Below are 20,667 nucleotides of genomic sequence, written 5' to 3' on the forward strand. Positions count from 1 at the left end.
ACCCCCCCCAAATAAAACATGAACCACTTTTTGTAACTCTCCTATGGATAATTTAGGATGTGTGTAAACAGATTCCTTTATCTTTTATCTGGCATTGTTTCAACCATTAGCAAGGGAGCCAAGTGTATGTGTGAAAATAGTGACATTATTAACACATTTGCATTTTGAAAAGTTGCCCTCTGAAGGTTTTTCCTGTACCAGCGTTTAGTCTGAACGCATACTTACTTATTAATTGTATGTTCATAGAGTGCAATGTTACAGTCATTTTCTTCATTCACATCCAAATATTCAACAAGGCCTTCATGCAAAAAGTCTTCAAAATTCCTATAGTTAAATTAAAAAATAAACATGAAAGGATGGTCTTTTCTTATGTTTCTGCAAAAACTGAACTACAAAATACATATATTGAACGAATGTAATGTATAGAATGTAAACTAGAGAAACACATCTACATGAAAGGTTCTGCACATTTTACATATTGAAAGAAAATTGTATTTTTTAATTAATTCTCTTGTCCGTTCACTGCTTCACATAGATTGACTGACTAATACTTAATTGAACAACAAAGTAAAATATCCTATATGTATCCATCATCACCACAAAGCCAAGCGACTGTAACTGTAATCCAGCAAGTTTTTGTGACATTTTTACAAACGTTAAATTTAAATGTTTTTGTGCAAATACAGTGTTTTTTAAAAAATGTACAAACAAAGAATTTGCAAGTAGTTTCAAAACTAATTCTGAACATGTCTGGTTTAGGGTGGTCAAGTTGGTATTCTTTTAAAGCGTTTGATTTTCAGTTACAAGAAGGATGGGAACCTCCTTGGGACTTCTATTTGTGGAAAGGTGAGGCTGTGAGATACGTTTATATTCTACATAATCACCAAATTTCATAGCACTAAAAACAACAATAAGACTAGACTTTAATCAACTTTGAACAGAAAATCTCTGATACACTGATTTATATGTATAACTTCTATGCATAAAGGTATAGGAGAGTGGACTTCTCTACTACATAGCTAACCAAAAATGTGAAATGACTGCCTGGCTGAATTATTTCCACATAGTAATTTAAAGACAGATGTGAAGATGGAAAGGTCTGTTTGAATTGTGTACCTGTAACCCTGAGCCAGTTCTTCCATATGCTTGTTTGTTACTGCAGGTTTTTGCTTCTTTACAATTATGTAGGGTCTACAATTAAAAAGAAAAAAAAAAAAAAGGGAAAATGGAATTCTGATAGCAAGTACTTAGGTAACTTAATTTATACTTACAGTAAGAACACTGCCTACATATCACCCATTTTATAAATCACTTTTAAAATCTATCCACCTTTAACTGATTCAGCCACATAAATTGAATTAATTATTCAAACCTTATTTCGATATACAGATATCATGCACTGATCTATTGTCTTTGAAGTAGCCAAAAAGCATAAAAGAAAAATTCAGATTTCAATTTCGAGGAGGAAGCTTTTTTTTTCCCTCTAAATCTTTAAACTAACATCTAAGTTTCACCTACACATGTTGTTGATGACTTTAAAAGGCTTAAGCCTTCTCATGCTACAAAGCTAAGAAGAGCATTAAGTTCTATGGATATTTCAGGAAATTCACAGACAGAGTGAACAGTTTGTGCTTAAATGCCCACATGCAGGAATGCATTTTGCTGTTGCTTACACGATATAAGGTTTAGGCATTTACTACAGGCTGCATTAGATGAATCCATAAATTTCAACAGCACATGGACCTCTGAAGGCTTCCTTACCACAAGGAAACACTGACACAAAGGATGGCATGCAAGAATGAAACGTCAAGGGCTGTTGCTATTTGGACAAGTTGCTCTTATAAAGAGCAGCAATAGCTGCAAGATACTTGTGGAGTCCACTCTGAAGTCTAAATAACTGTTTGAAGACTAATGAGCACTTTTAAATGGCTAATAGGGGGATCTGAACAATTGCAGGGTGGGGGGCATCACAAAGCAACTTGGTAAACTTGGCAACTCCTGGAAACATATGTGATTTCACATCTCTCTCTCTCTCTTAAAAAAAAAAAAAGATTAAAAAAGTGAGGACTTGCTGCATCTCCAAACCTGCAGAATAGCTGGTAATTAGCTGACTGGAAAACTGATTTCTGTACTACTGGATGATGACCCTACCACTGGATGTCTTGACCAGGTATGATTAACTGATGGTTTGTACATGTACTATTTTGGGGCCTACAGCGTATATCAAACTGCCTTCAATATGCTCTGAATTTCAATTAATGAATAAGGTGGAATGCCTTATAAATATTTTGAATACCCTGCCTAGTTAAGGATAAACAATGAAGTAAACCAAAACTGTGATAGACTCCTTGTTACTACAGCAAGCAGGTACATGCACGAGGAAGCTTTGCACCAGAAGTAAGGGCCCTGAAAGGCAAAGAGTAGCTTCTCATTCCACAATGTGATATCACACACAAAGTGGCTGCTTGTTCCTCACTTCTCTATGGTGATATCTTACAGAAGAAGTAAAACAAACAAACAAACAAACAACACCACCACCTCCAAGGACATGGGACATTACTACAGTTACCAATTTTGTTGATTTCCCCTTCCTCCTCCGTCGCCACTCCCCCTTTTTTTTCCTTTAAAGAAGTTGGAAAGAACATTTTGTTCTAACTTCTTTTCTCAAGTCTGACTGAATTTGAAAACTGATCATGCATTTAAATCTGTACTTGTGACAGCCTTAGCCCAGTATATTTACAATTCATAAAACAGTGTTTATAGCAAGTTCACTTCATATTTCTGATGAGATGTTTACCTGCACAGTCTCCCTCCATCAGAGGAAATGTACACACATCTGTCAGAAAGATTTGTAGAGATGGAAACAAACTCATTGATATAACCTGCTCGACGCATTATTCGAAACGTGTTGACCAGTTTTTGATGATCACGTATGACACCAAGGATGTTACCTATTCCGAAAGAGAATAAATTCATGGTCCATTCTTTACATATCCAAAACTCTACTTATAAATTCTGATCTTCTCTGGCATGCACAGTCATTCCTACTTCTTGCAAATAGTAAGTATTGTCATAACATTCACCCTTTAGATAAGGATTACTCTTTTTTCTTTTTTCCCCCCCTTTTTTTTAATCTCATTAAATATAAAAATGTGTCTAAGCTTCACAGATCAGCTACCTGTTTGCCTCCAAATAGCTTCAGAAACCAACTGGTGCTCTTCATCCAGCTTTCTTCAAATATGTTTTTGCTCATACGCCCATTTACCAGTTAGTGTACATGCAAACATTTCTGAAGCCTGGACGTCCAGCTGTACTAAAAATGGATCCAAATTTTCCAAGAACCGACAAGGAAACTGCTTTGTCAGTAATTTTAGAAAGACATGATATTTTTGATACATGTGAACACTCACAAGAGCACCAGAATTTCTCCCTAAGGAACTTAGCTCAAACAACTATTGCTATCACAGCACGTCACTTTATATATATATACACAATTTCAAGTACATATTTAAGTATTCGGATGTGTGATGAACAAACAAGAGTAAAACTCATTTTTAAAGAGTCACCTGACTAAGGTCATCTTAACATATAAAATGCAACTAAGTGCAGTATCATATTAAACAGAACCCTTTGGAGAAGGAGACAAAGCTCTTTAGATTATAGAGTTTCTAAGACAATACAAAGGTCTTTATAGTTTAAAGAATTTGTACTTGAAAGATTTTCTGTCCTCTCAGGTCACATGTTCAAACGCGAAACAAGTCACACATCCACAGGACTGGAATTTTTTAGAATTAAAACAGCAAAATGGTAGATTGAATAGTTTTGCCTCATTTAGTACTAGATCTTCTACATTTGGGAACATAACCGATCGATCTTGCTCCATACTACAAACTGAGCTTGTGAAGGAAGAATCCAATACTTCTGCTCTGCACTTCCCTTTAGACCATAAAATGAAACAGAAAGAGTACATGTGGTTTCACTGAACCTTATCTTTACCATACTGCTACAGAAAAGCAGAGCAAAGGAATGCAGCTTGGTCAAGCACTGCTTTCATGTTACTGGAAGAAGGCAGGATTGAAGAATAATTGCTGTTTAATTCAAAGTTAAATGGAGATCTTATTCACGGTGACGGACCTTAAACACTAGTCCCCGGAACTGGATGCTGTTGACAAAAGACTATCTTAACATCACAATTGTAGTTTTTAAAATATCACTATTTTGAAATCTGATATTACAGTAACTGCTGATTTAGAAGCACTGAAAGATCAGTTAAAAAGGAACATAAGTGTGCAGATGCAAAGCACATATACCAAACCATTCCTCTAACAAAGACAAGTGGTACAGCTTGTTTTCCAAAGTCTAATGTTTTCTAGTCATTCACAAAGCAAGTCAAGTTGTCCCTTAAAAGGTAGTGACCAGCATTGCTAAATGTTGCAAACAATTACGTTGACTTTCTGGTTTTAAACATAGTTGCATGAAAAGATATAAAAATAAATAAATACTGAAATAAAATGAAATACATTTTGTGAATTGAAGTTATTACCAGCTTAGAAGAATTATGTTCTTTTAGAAGTACCTTGTGAAGGGCCAATTTGGTGAATGACTGGAAAACAAACAAACCAACCTGTAATGGTATGTACATTTTTTCCTACCTATTCATGGAAATGTTTAAAAACAGTACTGAAATTCAAAAAAGCTTCAATTTCCCAGCTGTACACATCTGCAATCAAAGTTCTAAGGACATCTTCACACAACTACGTGCCATCATCTGGCCTTACTCTGCCTAACTCTGTCAAAATATTTGCAGATGAAATTACCTTCGCAGTGAAAACAGCATCTGTGGTTGACCATGCTCCAAAAAATTGTTGGAGGGTTTCTGAAGCCTAACTCTCAATCAGCAACAAATCAGAGTCAGACTGCTGAAGAGTTACATACCATTAAGGAAAACGAGGAACACATTTGGATATGAAAGCTCTTCACCGCAGAGCAAGTTGACATCTTCAACTCCAAGATTACTGGCTAATTTAATAATTGGGCCATCTTCCATATCTGTAGTAATGTGAGTCATGAGGGCAAGGTTTTTAACCAAACCGCAAGCCTAAAATAAAAAAAATCCACCTTTTATTCATTTTGTTCCGAAGTAAAAGTATTAATACATCAAATACCTTTTTCTTCCAAAATTCTGGTTATAAGCAACAGAAAAAAGTCAAAGTATAAAGTGAAAGAAATAAAACAAATTAACTGCACTGAAAATTAGGGAAATATTTTCCCTATCACACAGAAATGTAATGCTTTAGCATTTACAAACTAATAAAAAACACAGATGCTGAAGTAGTAGATCTTATTTTATCCAGACATAAATAACTTTATATTTATCTCTTCAAAGCAACAATTACTTAGAAGCATAATATTGCATTGTTTACAAAGAAAATCAAGGAAATAAATTCAGCAGCATGAGAAAATTTGGATTACAATACACAATCATAGTGTGCAATTCTCCAAGATAAAACATAACTAAAAGTACTAATAATCCATCTTTAGGACAAATGTTAGGCTAGTAAGTTGTAGTTACCAAAACTGATTGTTTTGACTCAAGACATCAAAACTTCTTTTATTAAAGTAATTTTAACTCTATATTTTTGTTCAGACTTTTAAATAAAAATACAAAACCAGTCTATTTATCAATTTGCCAGATGTGAAATGAAAAATATCAAAGTATCTTAAACAGTGAAATTTTATTTCAGCTGCTTTAAGAGACTAGCTCCTATTAAATACAATTTTATGCCAGAAAGTTCAGAGCTTCCACAGGACATTCTATTCAGGAAAACAAAACAAAACAAAACAAAACAAAACAAAAAAACTGCCAGCATCAAACATTTGGTTGAATTAGCTGCATGATCTCTCTGAAGTTAAATTACTTAAAGGTGTTTATTTCCTCAACCTAAAGCAGTTTCTGTAGTACTAATACATGTTTCCAGAAAAACTGCAGGTAGACACTGCAACTTCAAAACAGTATATTTTTTATAGAATAAAGGGATAAGAGTTTAGGATTCGTCTCTTTCTGTCCTGAACAAAAGACAACAAGTCGCTCTAGTGCAAGACATAGGAGGCCTTATATCATTCTCATATAGCCAAATTATTTCTGAACAGTTTCCAGACAGTCCACTCAAAAGGAAAGAAAAAAAAAAGGCAACACAATACTGGGATGTAAACAGATGGGATGTGAGAAGACAAGCAAGCTATGTTATCAGGCTGAAGACAATTTCTCTCTCCAGACACCTCCTGAGAAAAATTCCTCCTCTGATGGAGGATCAGCTGCTTCAAAACACACAGTGCCACCATTCCTCAGGAGGGCAGAAGCACTGAAAGCAGCATACAAGCCCCTTACCTCTCCTTCAGGAGTGTCAGACGGGCAGAGCATCCCCCACTGAGATGGCTGTAGTGATCGAGGACCGCTCACTTTCCTCGTCTTTTCGAACTGAGAAGAGATTCTAGTCATCATTCCCAGAGCAGATATGTAAGACAAGCGGGACAGTACTTGCGTCACGCCTTGGCGGTCCATTTTGAATCTCTTCAGAGACCAGTTTCCCTGTAGAACAAAATGAACATTTCAAAATAGTTATCACAACTTATCCCTGTCTCGACACTACATGTCTTTTTTCCAGTATTTAGACTGAATGATATAGCAGGGGAGCTTTGCACAGCCAATGTTGCCCAGTTATATAAAACAACTTTCTAATTACCTATCTGCATCTAAACTACTGGTTATGACACACTTACTAAAGTTGAAACAAAAGAATTGCTCTTTCAGATGAGAGGATACACGTGCTACAGCACTTTCAAGCACAGAAATTGTTCAACATGTGTCCTTCACAGGTAAATCAATACTCAAATTTAGCAAGTTTGTTACGAAACACAGATGTTTATAGTGAAGAAATCTGATGTTAAAGCTGTGTGCACTTTCTTAATACCCTTTAGTTTTAGATTTCTAAGGAAAAACTCACTCGTGTCCTGTCATAGAAGTGTGAAGTTTCTAGGTCTGTCAAGATTCTCTAGTAGGATCACACCAACTACAAAATGCAAGATCTATGAATTTATCATTGGTTTCACATTTCAGGACTGTCAAGGCTAGCGTTGCTTGTGGTTTTAATTAGAGCAGAGACGTCCAGAGAATGTTCTAGGATACAATTACGTTTCCATGGCAAGCAGATCATCTCTACCAATATCCATCATTTCACTGCAACCTAAGCTAACAATTCTGCAGAATTGTTAGATTTTGGCGCTACATTTCTTGTTTTCCTGACATCTACTCCACATACGGTTGAAAGTACCTGAGACATGCAGTTACAGCATGTTGTTGTCCCAGTTACTACTATTTGCCCCAGTCACCATGCTACTGGTCAGTCCAAAGGCAGTGAAGATCTAGAAGGTAACACTTTCCCTAGGATTGCCACCTGTTAATTCCCCAAACCTTTTTGATAAACTCAGTCCACCAATGCTAACAAGGAATTTGGAGCTTGCTTGCTCTACTGCACCAAAATCCTTTTGCTTGGCTTTTTTAGTAATGCATTGTTGTAAGCACTTAGAGGCCACTACCCGTCCCAGTGATTCTGCTACTTTCTTACACTGGAGAGACTATTAAACAGTCTGGAAAACTTCCCTTTTCTCCTTCTTACAGAAAGGGGAAGGAGACAACACCCAAGAGCAAAAAAGTCAAAAGAAACCTGCCCACTTGCTCCCCCTTCTCACTCACTAGCCATTTCATTCTTAAAGGACTGAGAGTTATCAGTATATAAATGGAAGAATGCAATAAATCGGTAGTTTCTCCTCATGCTAGGAATGACTGTCTGTAACCTAGACTAGCTCGTAGTTTCTTCTTGCTCACTGTCCAAACAGCTGTGAAATCTCAAAAATGGGACAGAAAGGGAAAAAGGGAGGAAAAACACTGCTTGAAAAAATAATGTGAAAAATTACTTATGGTTTGGAAGGGACCGACTGACTCCTTCAAAGTTGGCTAAAACAAAACAAAACAGGGCCAGTGCTGCTGCAAAATCATCCTTGCTAGAGTACTTCATACTGAAAACTCCTGTGAACTGAAGTTTGCTCCCTCAGGCATTGGATGACTCTGCAGATGGTGAACTGTCTGTTAGACCTGTAGCATTACCACCCAACCTACTCCGTCTTCTGGTATTTTCCAGGATGCAAAGACAAACTATACTAAGTACCACGGAACACCAGTGAATGCTGGATTTAGTGATGTTATGAATTCTTCTGCATGCTACTGGTGTAATTCTGAGTCTGCTGAGTTATTTCATGCTCTCTGAGACTATCATTGAAGCATTCTGGTGAGACTGGAGCTGGTTGTTTCCAGGAATGATTTTTATGGTATTTGCTTAATCTCTTGAATAGTATGCACTGGGCATTGTTCCTGAGAAATTATTGTCAATGGTTAAGAGCAGATGGTGTTTAACTGCTTATGCAGCAGTAAAAAAAAAAAGTCGTAAGATAGTGGAAGAAGGAAGACTTTACAATATGTACTGAATAGTTTGCAGATTTATCTCTGTCAGTCCAAATGGAAAAACTGGCACCAGCTAGAAGAAAGCACTAGCATTTAGAGAAACAAATCTGTCAATTGTTTTGGTTATGTGCACAGTAGAGATTTAACTACATTTGGGGTACTCATAAAATTAAATAGTGATAAGCTTTAACACTGGGATTTGTACGTACAGACTGTTGGTTGTTTTGGATGCAATTTGTGGAGTTAATTTTGTTTGCAAGGAATGAAGAAAAACCTCAGTTTCATGCTAAGCAGAAAAGCCCTCTCAAGAGTTCCAAAGATTAAGAACTAAGTTGCACAACGTCTACCAGCTACTAAAATACTTAGACTAATCTAATTTCTTACAAATTCATGCATTTCAAAGTCATTTAAAAGCTAATAGCTAGATTTCAGGAGACATCTCACAAATTGCTCTTGTAGATGTGTGAGGTGAGAGACAAAGTTAGTAATTTTAGTTTGTTCTTGTCCACTGATGTTGATGAAAATATCCACTCCAGTAGATGGACGTTCAAAAATTTAACCAAGACAAATATTTTGACTTAATTCCAATCTTTTTGCAAAAAAATCAGCATCTAGTAGTTTTCCCTGTTACAGTTTTGTATCATTAGTGTTGACATAACAGAAAAGTACTAGTTCCTACACTACAAATTTGCTCACACTAAATTTACTCATACTAGCTACTTCACATGATTAGAAAAAGCATCACACTTCAAAGAGCTCAAAATTCAGCTTTTTTTTTTTTTTGGCAATTGTCTTCCCTTCATGATGTTTTCCTGCTGTTTTTCAACCACCTTTTGGACATCCAATACAGCTTGACCCTACCTTAATCCAGGTAATAAAAAGTACCATGAGCCACATAATAAAGCAGAACATACAAGACAGCAAGTTGGATAAATATAAACACAATCAATGTTTTAAATTTGCTCATTTTTACCATTCCATGACAAACACTTCAAAAACCACTTTGAAATAAATGGTGAAATAAAAAGCAGTTTGATGATTAATGATTCTTCAGTGAATTCCAAAAGCCCTGCCCATGAGAGAGTTTTGCAGTTTTAATCTATAAAGAATGTTAGATAGACTTGACTAAAGACAGTAGAGTCATAAGAATAACATTTACACCATTTCATCACGCAGTAAAAAATACTTACTGTGGAGATGGCATTTACCATGCCATTAGTGATCTGGTCTTGACGCATATGCTTCACTACATCAAACTGAGCTGCACGTTGCTTGGGGATCACCTGGTCAGCAATCTTTTTCAGTTCAGAGTTAAATTTCTTGAACAGATCTTCAAATAGAAGAGAAAGAAGCTGGAAATACAAAACAATTGCATTAAGGGAAAAATGATACTTCTCCAGGTCTTGGAAGTTGGGGGAACAAAACAGACTTTTTAATAATTATACCCTTATAATTCTGGTCAGTTAAAAGATACCCTGTCTGATTCTTACATGATATTTTTCTCACAAGATTTTCACTTATTAAAATGAAGTGCAATATTAGAGAAATTATTTTATGATAGAAAGCAAAGTGACAACGTCTTTTAAATATTTAATATCCTAAATGCACAATCCTAAATCGCACACATGATTTGGAGGCAAGACCAGCTTCTGTTTTAATACTAGATGCAATAATTGCAGTAAAGCAACAAGTGAAGGGTCACTTTGAGATATTATATTACTAAAAGTAAAAAAGGCCGTTCAAAGTGCCCTTTCCCAGGAGCTCCTTAAAATGGACTAGACAGACACCCATGCAACTGTCATGGACTGTTACGGGAAGCAACTCAGCAGGACAAAGTTTGAGGCAGTGCACAGTTTGCATGACCAGAGTGAAACACCGAAGGTGAGCAGTTACCGTAACTCCTGGACAAGCAGAACTAGAAACTTTTTAAAGGTTCAGAAAAGACCTCTGCTCTCAAAAGCTGGAAAGACATATCTCAGGTTTTGTATGCAGCTTCATCACTCAGATACGCTTTTATCCTGCTACTTTCTGGAAACCAGAATCTATGAAAAACCAATCACACAGTCAGACTGCCCACTTGATTCTACACCTGTCATCTTTTTCCACAAGTGGTACTATCTGAAAAGTGCACTACTCTTACACTTTTCTCCCGAAAAAATAAAACAATTAAACAATAAAGTTACCTAACATGAGTGAATTGGGGAAAAAAACAGCAATACAACTCTTCAGAAGTGCTGCAATTTAAGCCAATTATTTCCTCTATATGCATACTAATTACTTCTAGTTCTTAAAATCTCCATAAAAGAAAAATGCTAATAAAGTTCCTAGCCTGACCTTTTTTGCTCTCTGATTTGCTTTGATTCCACAGCTTGTTCAACCTCTCCTTGCAGACACTAATAGTTTTCCAAAATACTTAAAACTACATTGCATGACACATTTTAAGTGTTTACAATGATTAAGGAGCAGCGTAGATTCTAAAATCCTGTCAAGGGACTTGATTTTACAGCAGCTCCAAATGTCAGAAGGACTAAAAATGCAGCAGCTACCAAATGCCAGAAATGGCTGTTCCCAGTGTCCACGGCACCGTGAGGCTGAACAAGCTAGATTTTCAGCCATCACAAGCTAAGATTTCCCGGGGTCAGTTGTACAATTTAATCTCTGTACGTACAGAATTAAACTGAATTATAACTGTCTCCATTAAACATAGTTGTAACATTTCCTTCCCCTCTGGAAACAAAGAAAGCAAACCACACATTATTCTATCAATGGGATGGGCCACGAGTTTTCACTTGCTTTCCTCTACCTACATGTCCCAGCTGGGCTGACCAAAGCATTTGGCAAATGGTGCTGTAAAGCAACTATCTAAATTATAAAATACCCTTTTCACTGGCATCACATACCCATTTAGGAATAACAAAAAAACACTGGAAACTCAAGACAGGCATACGACTTGTAACAAAAAACTCTCACTGGCCTTAACAGAGAGTAAGACTGGACTATCTTCAACACTCTACTCTACAATACATAGGGAACACTTACTGCCCAGTTACTAAACTGTAAACCAACCACACAAACCAGTGAAACACACACTATGTTAACTCTTGACAAAAATGGCATCCTATTTTCATTCAGGGAAGGTGTTGGAGAACCTCTTGCTCTTCCTGATCTTTACAGTGCTATTCACCTTTACAAGATGATACCCTCTCACTCCTATCAAAAGAAATCCAGTTACCTGCAACTCACCTGTGATGGTACAGCTCATTTAAAGCAGAATTTCCTCAGAAATAAAAACACCTCCTATGAAGCATCACATTAAGAAGAACTCACTGGTGTCTCAAAAATTAGATTAAAAGGGATGTATTTCAAATGGAGGGAAAAGGGAAGATATAAATGCAGTTTTAAGATGTCTGAAAGTCTTGTTAAATAAGAAATGTTTTGAAATCAATCATGGTATAAATACAATATCAACAGGTTTCTGAGCAGGATGTTTAACAAAAAGGTCACTCCAGAAAATGTTTTGATATTTGATTTCTTGATCATACAATTTTTTAAAAAATCTCCTAACTCCACATGGTGTAGGCATTATAGTCACATCATCTTTCCTCTTCTCTGAACTAGTAAAGTAAGTTACACCCAAGTACATGAACTTGCTCGTATTTGCCAGCTTGAAAAGCATTACACTTTGCTAATTTCACTCACAGACTCTCAGTCTGTAAGAGCTCTGACTATCTGGCAAGGCAGAGTCTCACAGTAACCACATTATTTAGGTCAAGAGTAAGTGATTAAAGGAAAAGGATGGAATGCCAGTGATAATATTCAGTGGATTTCATAGTTAGTCCGGGGCCTTTCAGCCTGCTTAAGACAGGATCGCTAAAGAGCAAATTATATTTAAGAAAAAAAATACTGACAGCTCATCAATTGATTTTCATTGAAAATCCAAAGAAAAATTAATAAAGAAGTTAAGCTGCTGAAATACAGTTTCACCAATTAGCTTAATGTCAGAGAATTCTAATTAGGCGCCTTGAGATTGCTATTTAGCGTTTAAGCCTTTAGAGTGCCAAATTCTCCCTTTCACACAAACTGGTTGCAAAATTAAAGACATTAGGCAGCCTTAATTATATTATCAGAACAGCTGGGATTAGGCAATCTCTGAAGTCAAGGCGGTATTCTTTTGTCACAGGGTAGAAATCCCTTGCTTTCCAGGGTGCCGGATTTTGGTGCTGTTCCATATCTCACCCATACAAAGCAAGCTGCATTAGAAACAAAAAAAAATGAGGACAAAGAACAGAGTAATGCTTAGCAAATAATGAACACATTAAGGAAACAGAAAAGGTAGGTGAAAAGATTAAGCCTGAAATCGGTAGGTTTTGCTAACACCTCAGCTGGCACCTGGCCTACCAAGCCTCTAGTGGCAGAAAGACTAAGAGAAAGCTCTGTAAACCAGCTTGGCTAGTGGATACAACTCTGTTATCTAAAGCTAAAGCACATTTCGTACTCTCTTGTCCCACGGGGTGTGAAATTAGCAGCTATTGTTTTCACACATCTTTATAAGCACAATGCCTTTTATGTCTTTACATTGTTTTGACCGCTATGTTTTTCTCCTCACATGGGAATCTTTCTTTTTTTTTTCTTTATTCGAATTTTAAATCAACAGGATTTTTATTCCAGGAACACACTGGCATTAAGACAAAACAAAACAAAACAAAAAACCCTCCCTGCCCATTTTATCCACACAAACTTTAGCTAAACACAAACATTTAGAAACTGACAAATGATCTCTATGCTTTTTAGTCTGTAATCCAATCAAATTAATATTACACTGATAACATGGCAGAGAGGAATTCAAGTGTTCAGCTTGAAATGAGCCTTTAAAATATCACAAGGGATCCAGAACTGCTCTTAATCAAGCGTTACAACCCCCCCGCACAGTTCTCCTTGATGTAGAAAAAATATGCACTGCCTTTGTTATGATGATCCTCTACATTTAAACCCCCTTCCCAGTTAATTTAAAATGACTTCATCTGTTAACATTTGTGCACAGAAGCCTTTTTCTTACAGCTTGTACAAAACTTTTTACCTGCTCTATTTTCTGCCTCTAAATTATTAGGAAAACCCAACTGTTTTTCAATCCAGTTAAATAAGGACAATTCGATGGCAGGGCACTAACTACACTGATTAGTCATACTGATCTACAGCAACAGCACGACAGAAAAAATAAAAACCACATATAAATCCATTACATATTAAAACATTTGTTGAATTAGAATACTGCACCGTCTTCTTTTAAGTATTATGCCTTAAAGGTACATTCTGCTTTGGTACAAGAGTAGAAGCTTGATGGACAGTCCCATACTAATTTAAAGAAACAAATTTCTTTCCTAAATGGTTAGGAGTTTTCATCATTTTATTTGTGCTTAGAGTGTGATCAAGAGTGTCATCTTAGTTTTTAGAAAACTAGGAAGCAAAACACATTTTTACTTTTACTCTGAAATGATTGTGCAGTGTGTGAGCGTGTTCCCATGTGTGGATGGAAGACAAGGCAAAGTGGGAAGGAGAAGGGGCATATAAGGCCATATGGAAGGACATCTTAAAAAGTACAATACAAACGAGCATTTCGATTGCTGCAATAGAAATCCCAGTACAAATGATGTGTGGAACTGAGATACACAGTTTCTTGAGCCTGGTGCATTATGTATACCTGTCTGGATTTCTAATAACCAGGGATGATTTTGAGCACTAAGATTCCAACTTAAATTCATACAGAGCACAGCAATAAAAACCAATTCCTACCTAAATCAGTTAATCATATAACCACTAGGGTTAGGAAACATCCATGCCAGGGTAACCAAGCTGTTCCTTCACCAACTCCTGCTTTAGGAGAATAAAGTTTGGCCAACAGCTGTAAACCACCACCCTCTCTGCTAAAGAATGGTGCCAGTCAGATACCTCAAACCATTCTCTCCTTTGCAGCCCTCTGTTACTGCTTCTACCTCCAGTGCCAAAATTCTGCAAGCAGGGAAGTCCATGCACTCCGTTTTCACTAGTCAGTCAACTTACCTATTTTTAAAATATTAAAATAACCCCTTCTAGTTTTGCCCTCAGTAAAATGAAGATTTGACCCACTCGTCATTTTTTGCCAGAACTTGAATGCTGTAACATTCTTCTGGTGGACAAACAGAAGCAGTGGGGGATTTTAACATCTTCAGCAGACACAGCTGCACCCATAAAAGATGGTAAGAGCCCTATGTAACAAATCAAGTGTTTGTGCTTCCTCTTTTGAAGGCTCAAAACAGAGCTTATTGCTCAAATAGAAGTGTCTAGTAAGGCTTCAGACCATATACTCGGTTGATTCAAGCTACTTCAGAGGCTAGAAAGGCAGTTGACAACAAATAAGCAATTCTAGGGGCTTCTCCAAATTACAGAAAGCTCCAGTGACTGTTCTGTGAGCTGCTGCAGAAGCTGGATTCTCCTTAGTGGCACAGCCTGGGTCTAGTATTTTGGCACATACTCGTCTCCAGTTCATTACCCTGTTGCTTACATAGGGACACTGGAAGATGAATCTTATTATTGATGTCTTGGCACTAACAGTGTTATGATGGAACTAGGACTGTTGCACTATTTCTACTTTTCTGTCCATTCATCTGGTATAGAGGCAGAATGGAAGCGAGGATGCAATTTCTTAGTCCCAGCTGACGTATCTATGAGTCAACCCAGAAAAGCCAAAGAAAATAAAATGAGAGGAGAAACTCTTCAACTGAGAAGATCGGGATGCTTCTTATTTGCATCTTTTAAAAACAGCTACTAACAAAATCCCAGAAGAACCTTAGCTCTGAAGAAAAAACCTACCTGTCCTGCCAACTCCAAACGTTTATTTCCATAGTAGTCTCTGTCATCTACTTTATTTTCTCCTTGAGCCAGAATTACTCTGCGCACCATCACTGCTGTGTATATGCACTTGGCACGGAAGTTGAATTCCTTCACCTGTAAACAAACAAACAAGCACATACTGATGTTTGCAGGATCAATTCCTTAGCTATCACTCAGACACACATTTAAACCAAAAGGGAATCTGGGCTGATCAAGGAATTACAAATGGGATTTGTGCGCTTCACCTTCTTAAAAATGCTGCAAGTAATATATGTTAGTGACAGCGAAACAGGCAGTAAATGGAAAGCAAATCAGAATAAAGGTGTAAGTTGTAAGGATAAGGTCCTGAACTAACAGCTGATACTGCCTAGCTAAAGAAAGTACATACGATGATAGATAGCTCAATGGTGCAACATTTCATAAACACTAGGATTACTTTTGACTCAGTCCAAATGTTCCTCTTTAGTTTGAGGATGATTTACATTATCTTAGCTACAAAGCAAAGACATTTCATCCATGCCAGCAAAGCTCACACCATAAAAAATGCATTGACTTTTCAATACAGAACAGTTTCTCACCGACTATCAAAACCTGCTTCACCTTGTGATAAGGGCCATCTTTTTCTTCTCATTTTCAAATTGTTGCATATCTACCAATGAAAGATTTGCAACTACCTACCAAGACATGCATCTGCCTTATTTCATATGTTGACCACAGAAACCAAATTTGTACTTCACCCTTATAATGAAACCACACTTTCCAGAAGTTCACTTCTCTTATTCCCAACACTTACTAGGACAAAACTTATGTTCTCATACTATGGGAACACAGGAAGATGAAAGAGAGATTCGTTTACAACTTGTCATTATTGCATCCTAATCACTGCCTGCAAGACCATAAGTTCCTGTTTTATTTTCAAAAGGACTGATGCCATTGCAACTGATGCCATTTCTGGCCATCATCTTTCAAAAGACAAAAAAAATAATACCTTCAAATTTTCCTTAAGTAGAAATTTTTACACTGAATATCTTGCAGATTCATTTTTTATCTAATCCCAGCTATCACCAAAGTTGCTCCTACGCCACTGTTCTAAAGTGGGCAAGACAATGACAGTGGATAAACACAGATCAAACAGAATTTCTCTACCCAATGGACTCCAAAAGCATCTTAAGTCTCATGATCACTTCGTTATTCACTTTGTGTTTTTTACCCTCTGCTGCACAATTTTCTCAGAAGTCTGCTGAGCTCTAAAACAACGTGGTCCACAGCTCCTTTTGCATGGGAAGACTTCAGATGCAGTAGCACTTTTAGAGACATCAACAGGGCAAAGTAGCAAGAGAATCTGCTGCAGCTCTAAAAAGAACCACACAACTTTACTACAGCTAAAGCATTACGTACAAGAACATGGGTCAGAATAGTTGATGCTAGCAGCTCTCGTGCTTCTTCCATCTTTGTTTTCTTTGGGCCTCCCCACATCCTTTGCCTTCGTACTTTGTTTCCAATATACTTCAATGCCTGTCAAACAGGACGATTAACTTGAGTTAATATCAGAATTGTAACCTACTAAAATGTACATACATAAGGACATCTACAAGCATTCCTCAATCAATCAGCACAATCTCACGAGCCACAGATGATACAAACTTCAGGCAAAGTGCAAAACACAAATTATATAAGTGATGCTAATAAAAAGAAAAAAAAATGACAATCGATTATGATAAAATATACAATGTTATTTATGTTGGTAACATTTGGAATTGGAAGCAGTGAAAGATTATTTCTATAATACTAAAACAACAGACATTGCAGATATATAAGAAAAAGGACTATGTAAATCCCAAAGACATCTAGTTTATTTAATTTGACTTTTCATCTCCATTTTTTTTGTGTACGTGCTGAGTTTCATCCAACTATTAAACAGTGAGATATACCCTAGGCACAAATGTTACTGTGTAGCATCCACATGTCTCCAAGAGTACCTTGTAATCGTTAATGGATTCTTAGTCTTACTAGTTTTCCAAGAAAGGGAAGGAATGTGCAGAATTCAAAGTCAGACTAGTTAAAGAAACAATCCAGGACCACACAGGGAAGTTCCTGTCTGGACATGAAGCCATGCGCCCTATGCCAAAGAATTACCCTCTCCACTACATGACAGACTATCCTTTCCATCTGTTTGTAACCTTCTTCCCCAAATAACTCAATTTGTTTTCATTTCGTCTAGTGTTTCTTACACAGAGTAACTTCTGTATTTCTGTTTTCCTACTTTCCTGGATGTCTCACATTTCTGTATGTTCCTCCAGCTTCACCATTTTACTCTTCTGACCCTGAATTTGTAAGGCCTTCACGCTACCTTTTAGCTGGAAAAGTCCCGAAAGATGCAAAGTAGAAAGACACTCACTTTAACAACACTCAACACTAAAAGTGAAAAGATTTGGTAATATTTGCAACGAAATAGCAAGAATAAAATCTAATCTTCATTTAGCAAATTAATATGTACATATGATGGAAATAAAGCCAGTAAAATGGACTGTGTGCTGGCAAATTAAAAAAGTACTTGAGCTGAAGAGAATTCTGGCCAGTCTTTAGCAGGACAAAGGGTAGCTGTTATACTACAAGAAATTAGAACTGGAGGAGAACATTTACTCACAATGAAATTGTCATGTCCACATCAATGGGGCTTCTACAAAATGGGGGTATGTAATTTCTAAAAAAAGTGGGAATTATCCTCAACAAAAAACCCTAATCTTATGCATGTCACTAATTGTAACATACATTAAAACATAACCCTGGGCTCCTGAAAACAAAGCATTTCGTGACTTTTTTCTTTTCGGTTAGGCAATATAGAGCAAAGCCTAACTTTTGCCAGGGCCTGCCTCCCTTAAAGCCCTCGGCTTAAAATACTGCCGCCCTCCGCCCCCAACAAACAAACAAAACACCTTGAAACACAATTTGTACGTGGACTGCTGACAGAGCAAAGTGGTCAATACCACCATATTTAGATTTAACGGCTTCTGGCTATGTGAAAAGACGCACCTGCATCTGTGTAAAAATCTGAGCTTTTTGGCATTCTTCCAGACTAGGAGCAAATGCAGCCATCACATGTTCCTCTGTGCCAATCATCTGTACAATCTCTTGGTCACTTTCAACACCCATGGCCTAGGAAGAGAAGAATAGACAGAAACAGCACAGGCTTTATGTTAACTCACTGACATTTGCTTATGCTAATTTGGTATTGTTTGTCTGCATTACTACTAAGCAAGAGCTAGTTCTTCTCTCAGAAACCGTGCCATCTGGCACTGGCAGCACATATTCTAGCTATGGAAGAACCCGATATGGAAATCTTGATAAGCAGCAGGAACACACACACACACACACTTTGGAGAATGTCTTTTTCTTCACTGACAGGAGTTAAATTCTGTGGTTTTCTTAAGAAAAATAAATACCAGGTAATAACAACCCTACGTGCGTTACAACCAAAACCAATTCAGAACCCACAATAAAGGTGAAATAAGTTAAAATATTACACATGGTCTCTTACCACAAGCAATTTTGCACTCTCAATTGTCTATGATACAGCACGTTCTATTTGAGAATTTTTTACAATTTACCTCTTTTGCAGCTCTTTGCATTTAGAAGATGACTTCACTACCCAATCCCACTTGAAAGCCATTCTATTATTTCACTGATCCTTGGACACCTTGTTAGACTTTATACTACAGAAAAAGCTTAATAAACTAAGAAAGCGCTTAACAGGTTTAGAAAAATCTCTCTACCAGTAAGTGTTTCAAGGTGGCAGCCAGCAGTGAAGGCCTTTGTGGATTCCAGATGGTGCTAAAGCTCCCCCCTTCACACATTTGGCTGGAGCTGTGCCATATCAAGAATCGGAATAATCTCACTAAACCTCTTCTGTTTGAGTTATAATATGTTTCTCAGAAGTTTGTGAGGAAGTTACGTTTGTGTTCATATTATTCTTCAAACTGCCTGCCACAAAGACCGTTGTAAATAATGGCCTACGTGGACCCTAGCGTTCTGGTTCTCATTAGAAACTGGCAGCATCCCAAAAAGTTACATTTTCCTCAAAAATGCATGAATACCTTTCCTTCTTATTGCCTTCATTGGGTGTTATTTTGCTTAACACCTAGCCAATGCTATCCCCCTCTGCAAAACTGTTGCCCTAATTGTGGAGTATCCAGCTTTTTTTTTTCTCCCTTCTTTCTTTTCCAACAAGATGTGGTTGGTTAAGTTCCTGGAACTTAAAACTCTGTCTCGTCACCTTGTGGTTTATTAGAAATTAAAAGCAGTGCAAAAGTAGCACACACCTGTAACCGCGTGAGGACATTCCAGTTTCTGTGTAAAGCACAGATCACAACTCCATCATCTCAGACAGATGTGACTGCCAAATCAAGACAGAGTTACTGCACCAGGTAGGAGTGCTTCATCATAGCTCATTCCCACTCAGCAGTCATACTGCTGATCTGAAGGTACTTTTCAGAACCAGAATTGGCCCGTGTGATATTACTGTAGTTCGGATTCTGTTTTTCAAATGTTACTACGCTTCCTCACCCTTTTAAATAAGGTCACACAGTAGTTAAAAAAAAAAATCTCAGGAGAGAAGTGAACAAAATCCATTATGACTTGAAAGCCAGGCTCATACAGAAGCCTACAAAAGCATGAAAGCCTTGCCGTAGTCATTTTCCGCACTCTTAGGACTTAAAGGCTGACCAGCAAACCAGTTTAAGAACCACAGCTTAACTGACTCCATTACTGCACTTAGCCTTCATAAGAACAACATTTTAAGGGAATTCTTTGTACCGTTCTACGGACATATACTGGGAACACATTTATCTAAAGCACATCACATCCAAGTTGATAAGGTATTGCCCTTTCTTGCCACCAGATTAAGATGGCAACCAGACCGTAAGAGTCATGCAAAAAGTGAACAAAACAAGCAGGGGAAAAAATAAAATAAAATCATCCTGCAGTGTTATTACATTCCTTTGTCCATTTGAAAACAGAAAGCCATGGCGAACTACAAAGGGTTGATGGTTTCTTACAACTTGATGAATTCTCTGATTAAAAGTCTGTCAACGAAAAGATTTAAATAGGACATACTGTTATAGCAGTGTGGATTTGCTAGTTAAAGTTCACAGCAGCAAACTCACATGAGAATACAAAATTTGTTGGGGGGGGGGCAGGGGGGTAAGGCTGGGATCTGCCACCAAACACTGTATGTTGTATTGTTAGATAAACACAAGTTGTGGGAAAACTACTTTATGAGTAAT

The 20,667-nt window shown here is 37.2% G+C and overlaps 1 protein-coding gene across 1 annotated transcript in view; it reads right to left on the minus strand.

Moving 5' to 3' along the window:
• Positions 1-20,667, minus strand: part of POLR3B (RNA polymerase III subunit B) — a 74,700-nt gene that overhangs the window by 37,208 nt on the left and 16,825 nt on the right. The window contains exons 10-18 of the mRNA XM_035340891.1: positions 18,419-18,541; positions 16,784-16,900; positions 15,365-15,499; positions 9,709-9,870; positions 6,389-6,589; positions 4,936-5,098; positions 2,798-2,951; positions 1,117-1,191; positions 226-324 (exon numbers count right to left, since the gene is read on the minus strand). Coding sequence (XP_035196782.1) covers positions 226-324; positions 1,117-1,191; positions 2,798-2,951; positions 4,936-5,098; positions 6,389-6,589; positions 9,709-9,870; positions 15,365-15,499; positions 16,784-16,900; positions 18,419-18,541 — 1,229 coding nt within the window. The remainder of the gene's footprint in view (positions 1-225; positions 325-1,116; positions 1,192-2,797; positions 2,952-4,935; positions 5,099-6,388; positions 6,590-9,708; positions 9,871-15,364; positions 15,500-16,783; positions 16,901-18,418; positions 18,542-20,667) is intronic.

Source organism: Oxyura jamaicensis, chromosome 1, assembly GCF_011077185.1.
Source record: "Oxyura jamaicensis isolate SHBP4307 breed ruddy duck chromosome 1, BPBGC_Ojam_1.0, whole genome shotgun sequence".
NCBI lineage: Eukaryota > Metazoa > Chordata > Aves > Anseriformes > Anatidae > Oxyura > Oxyura jamaicensis.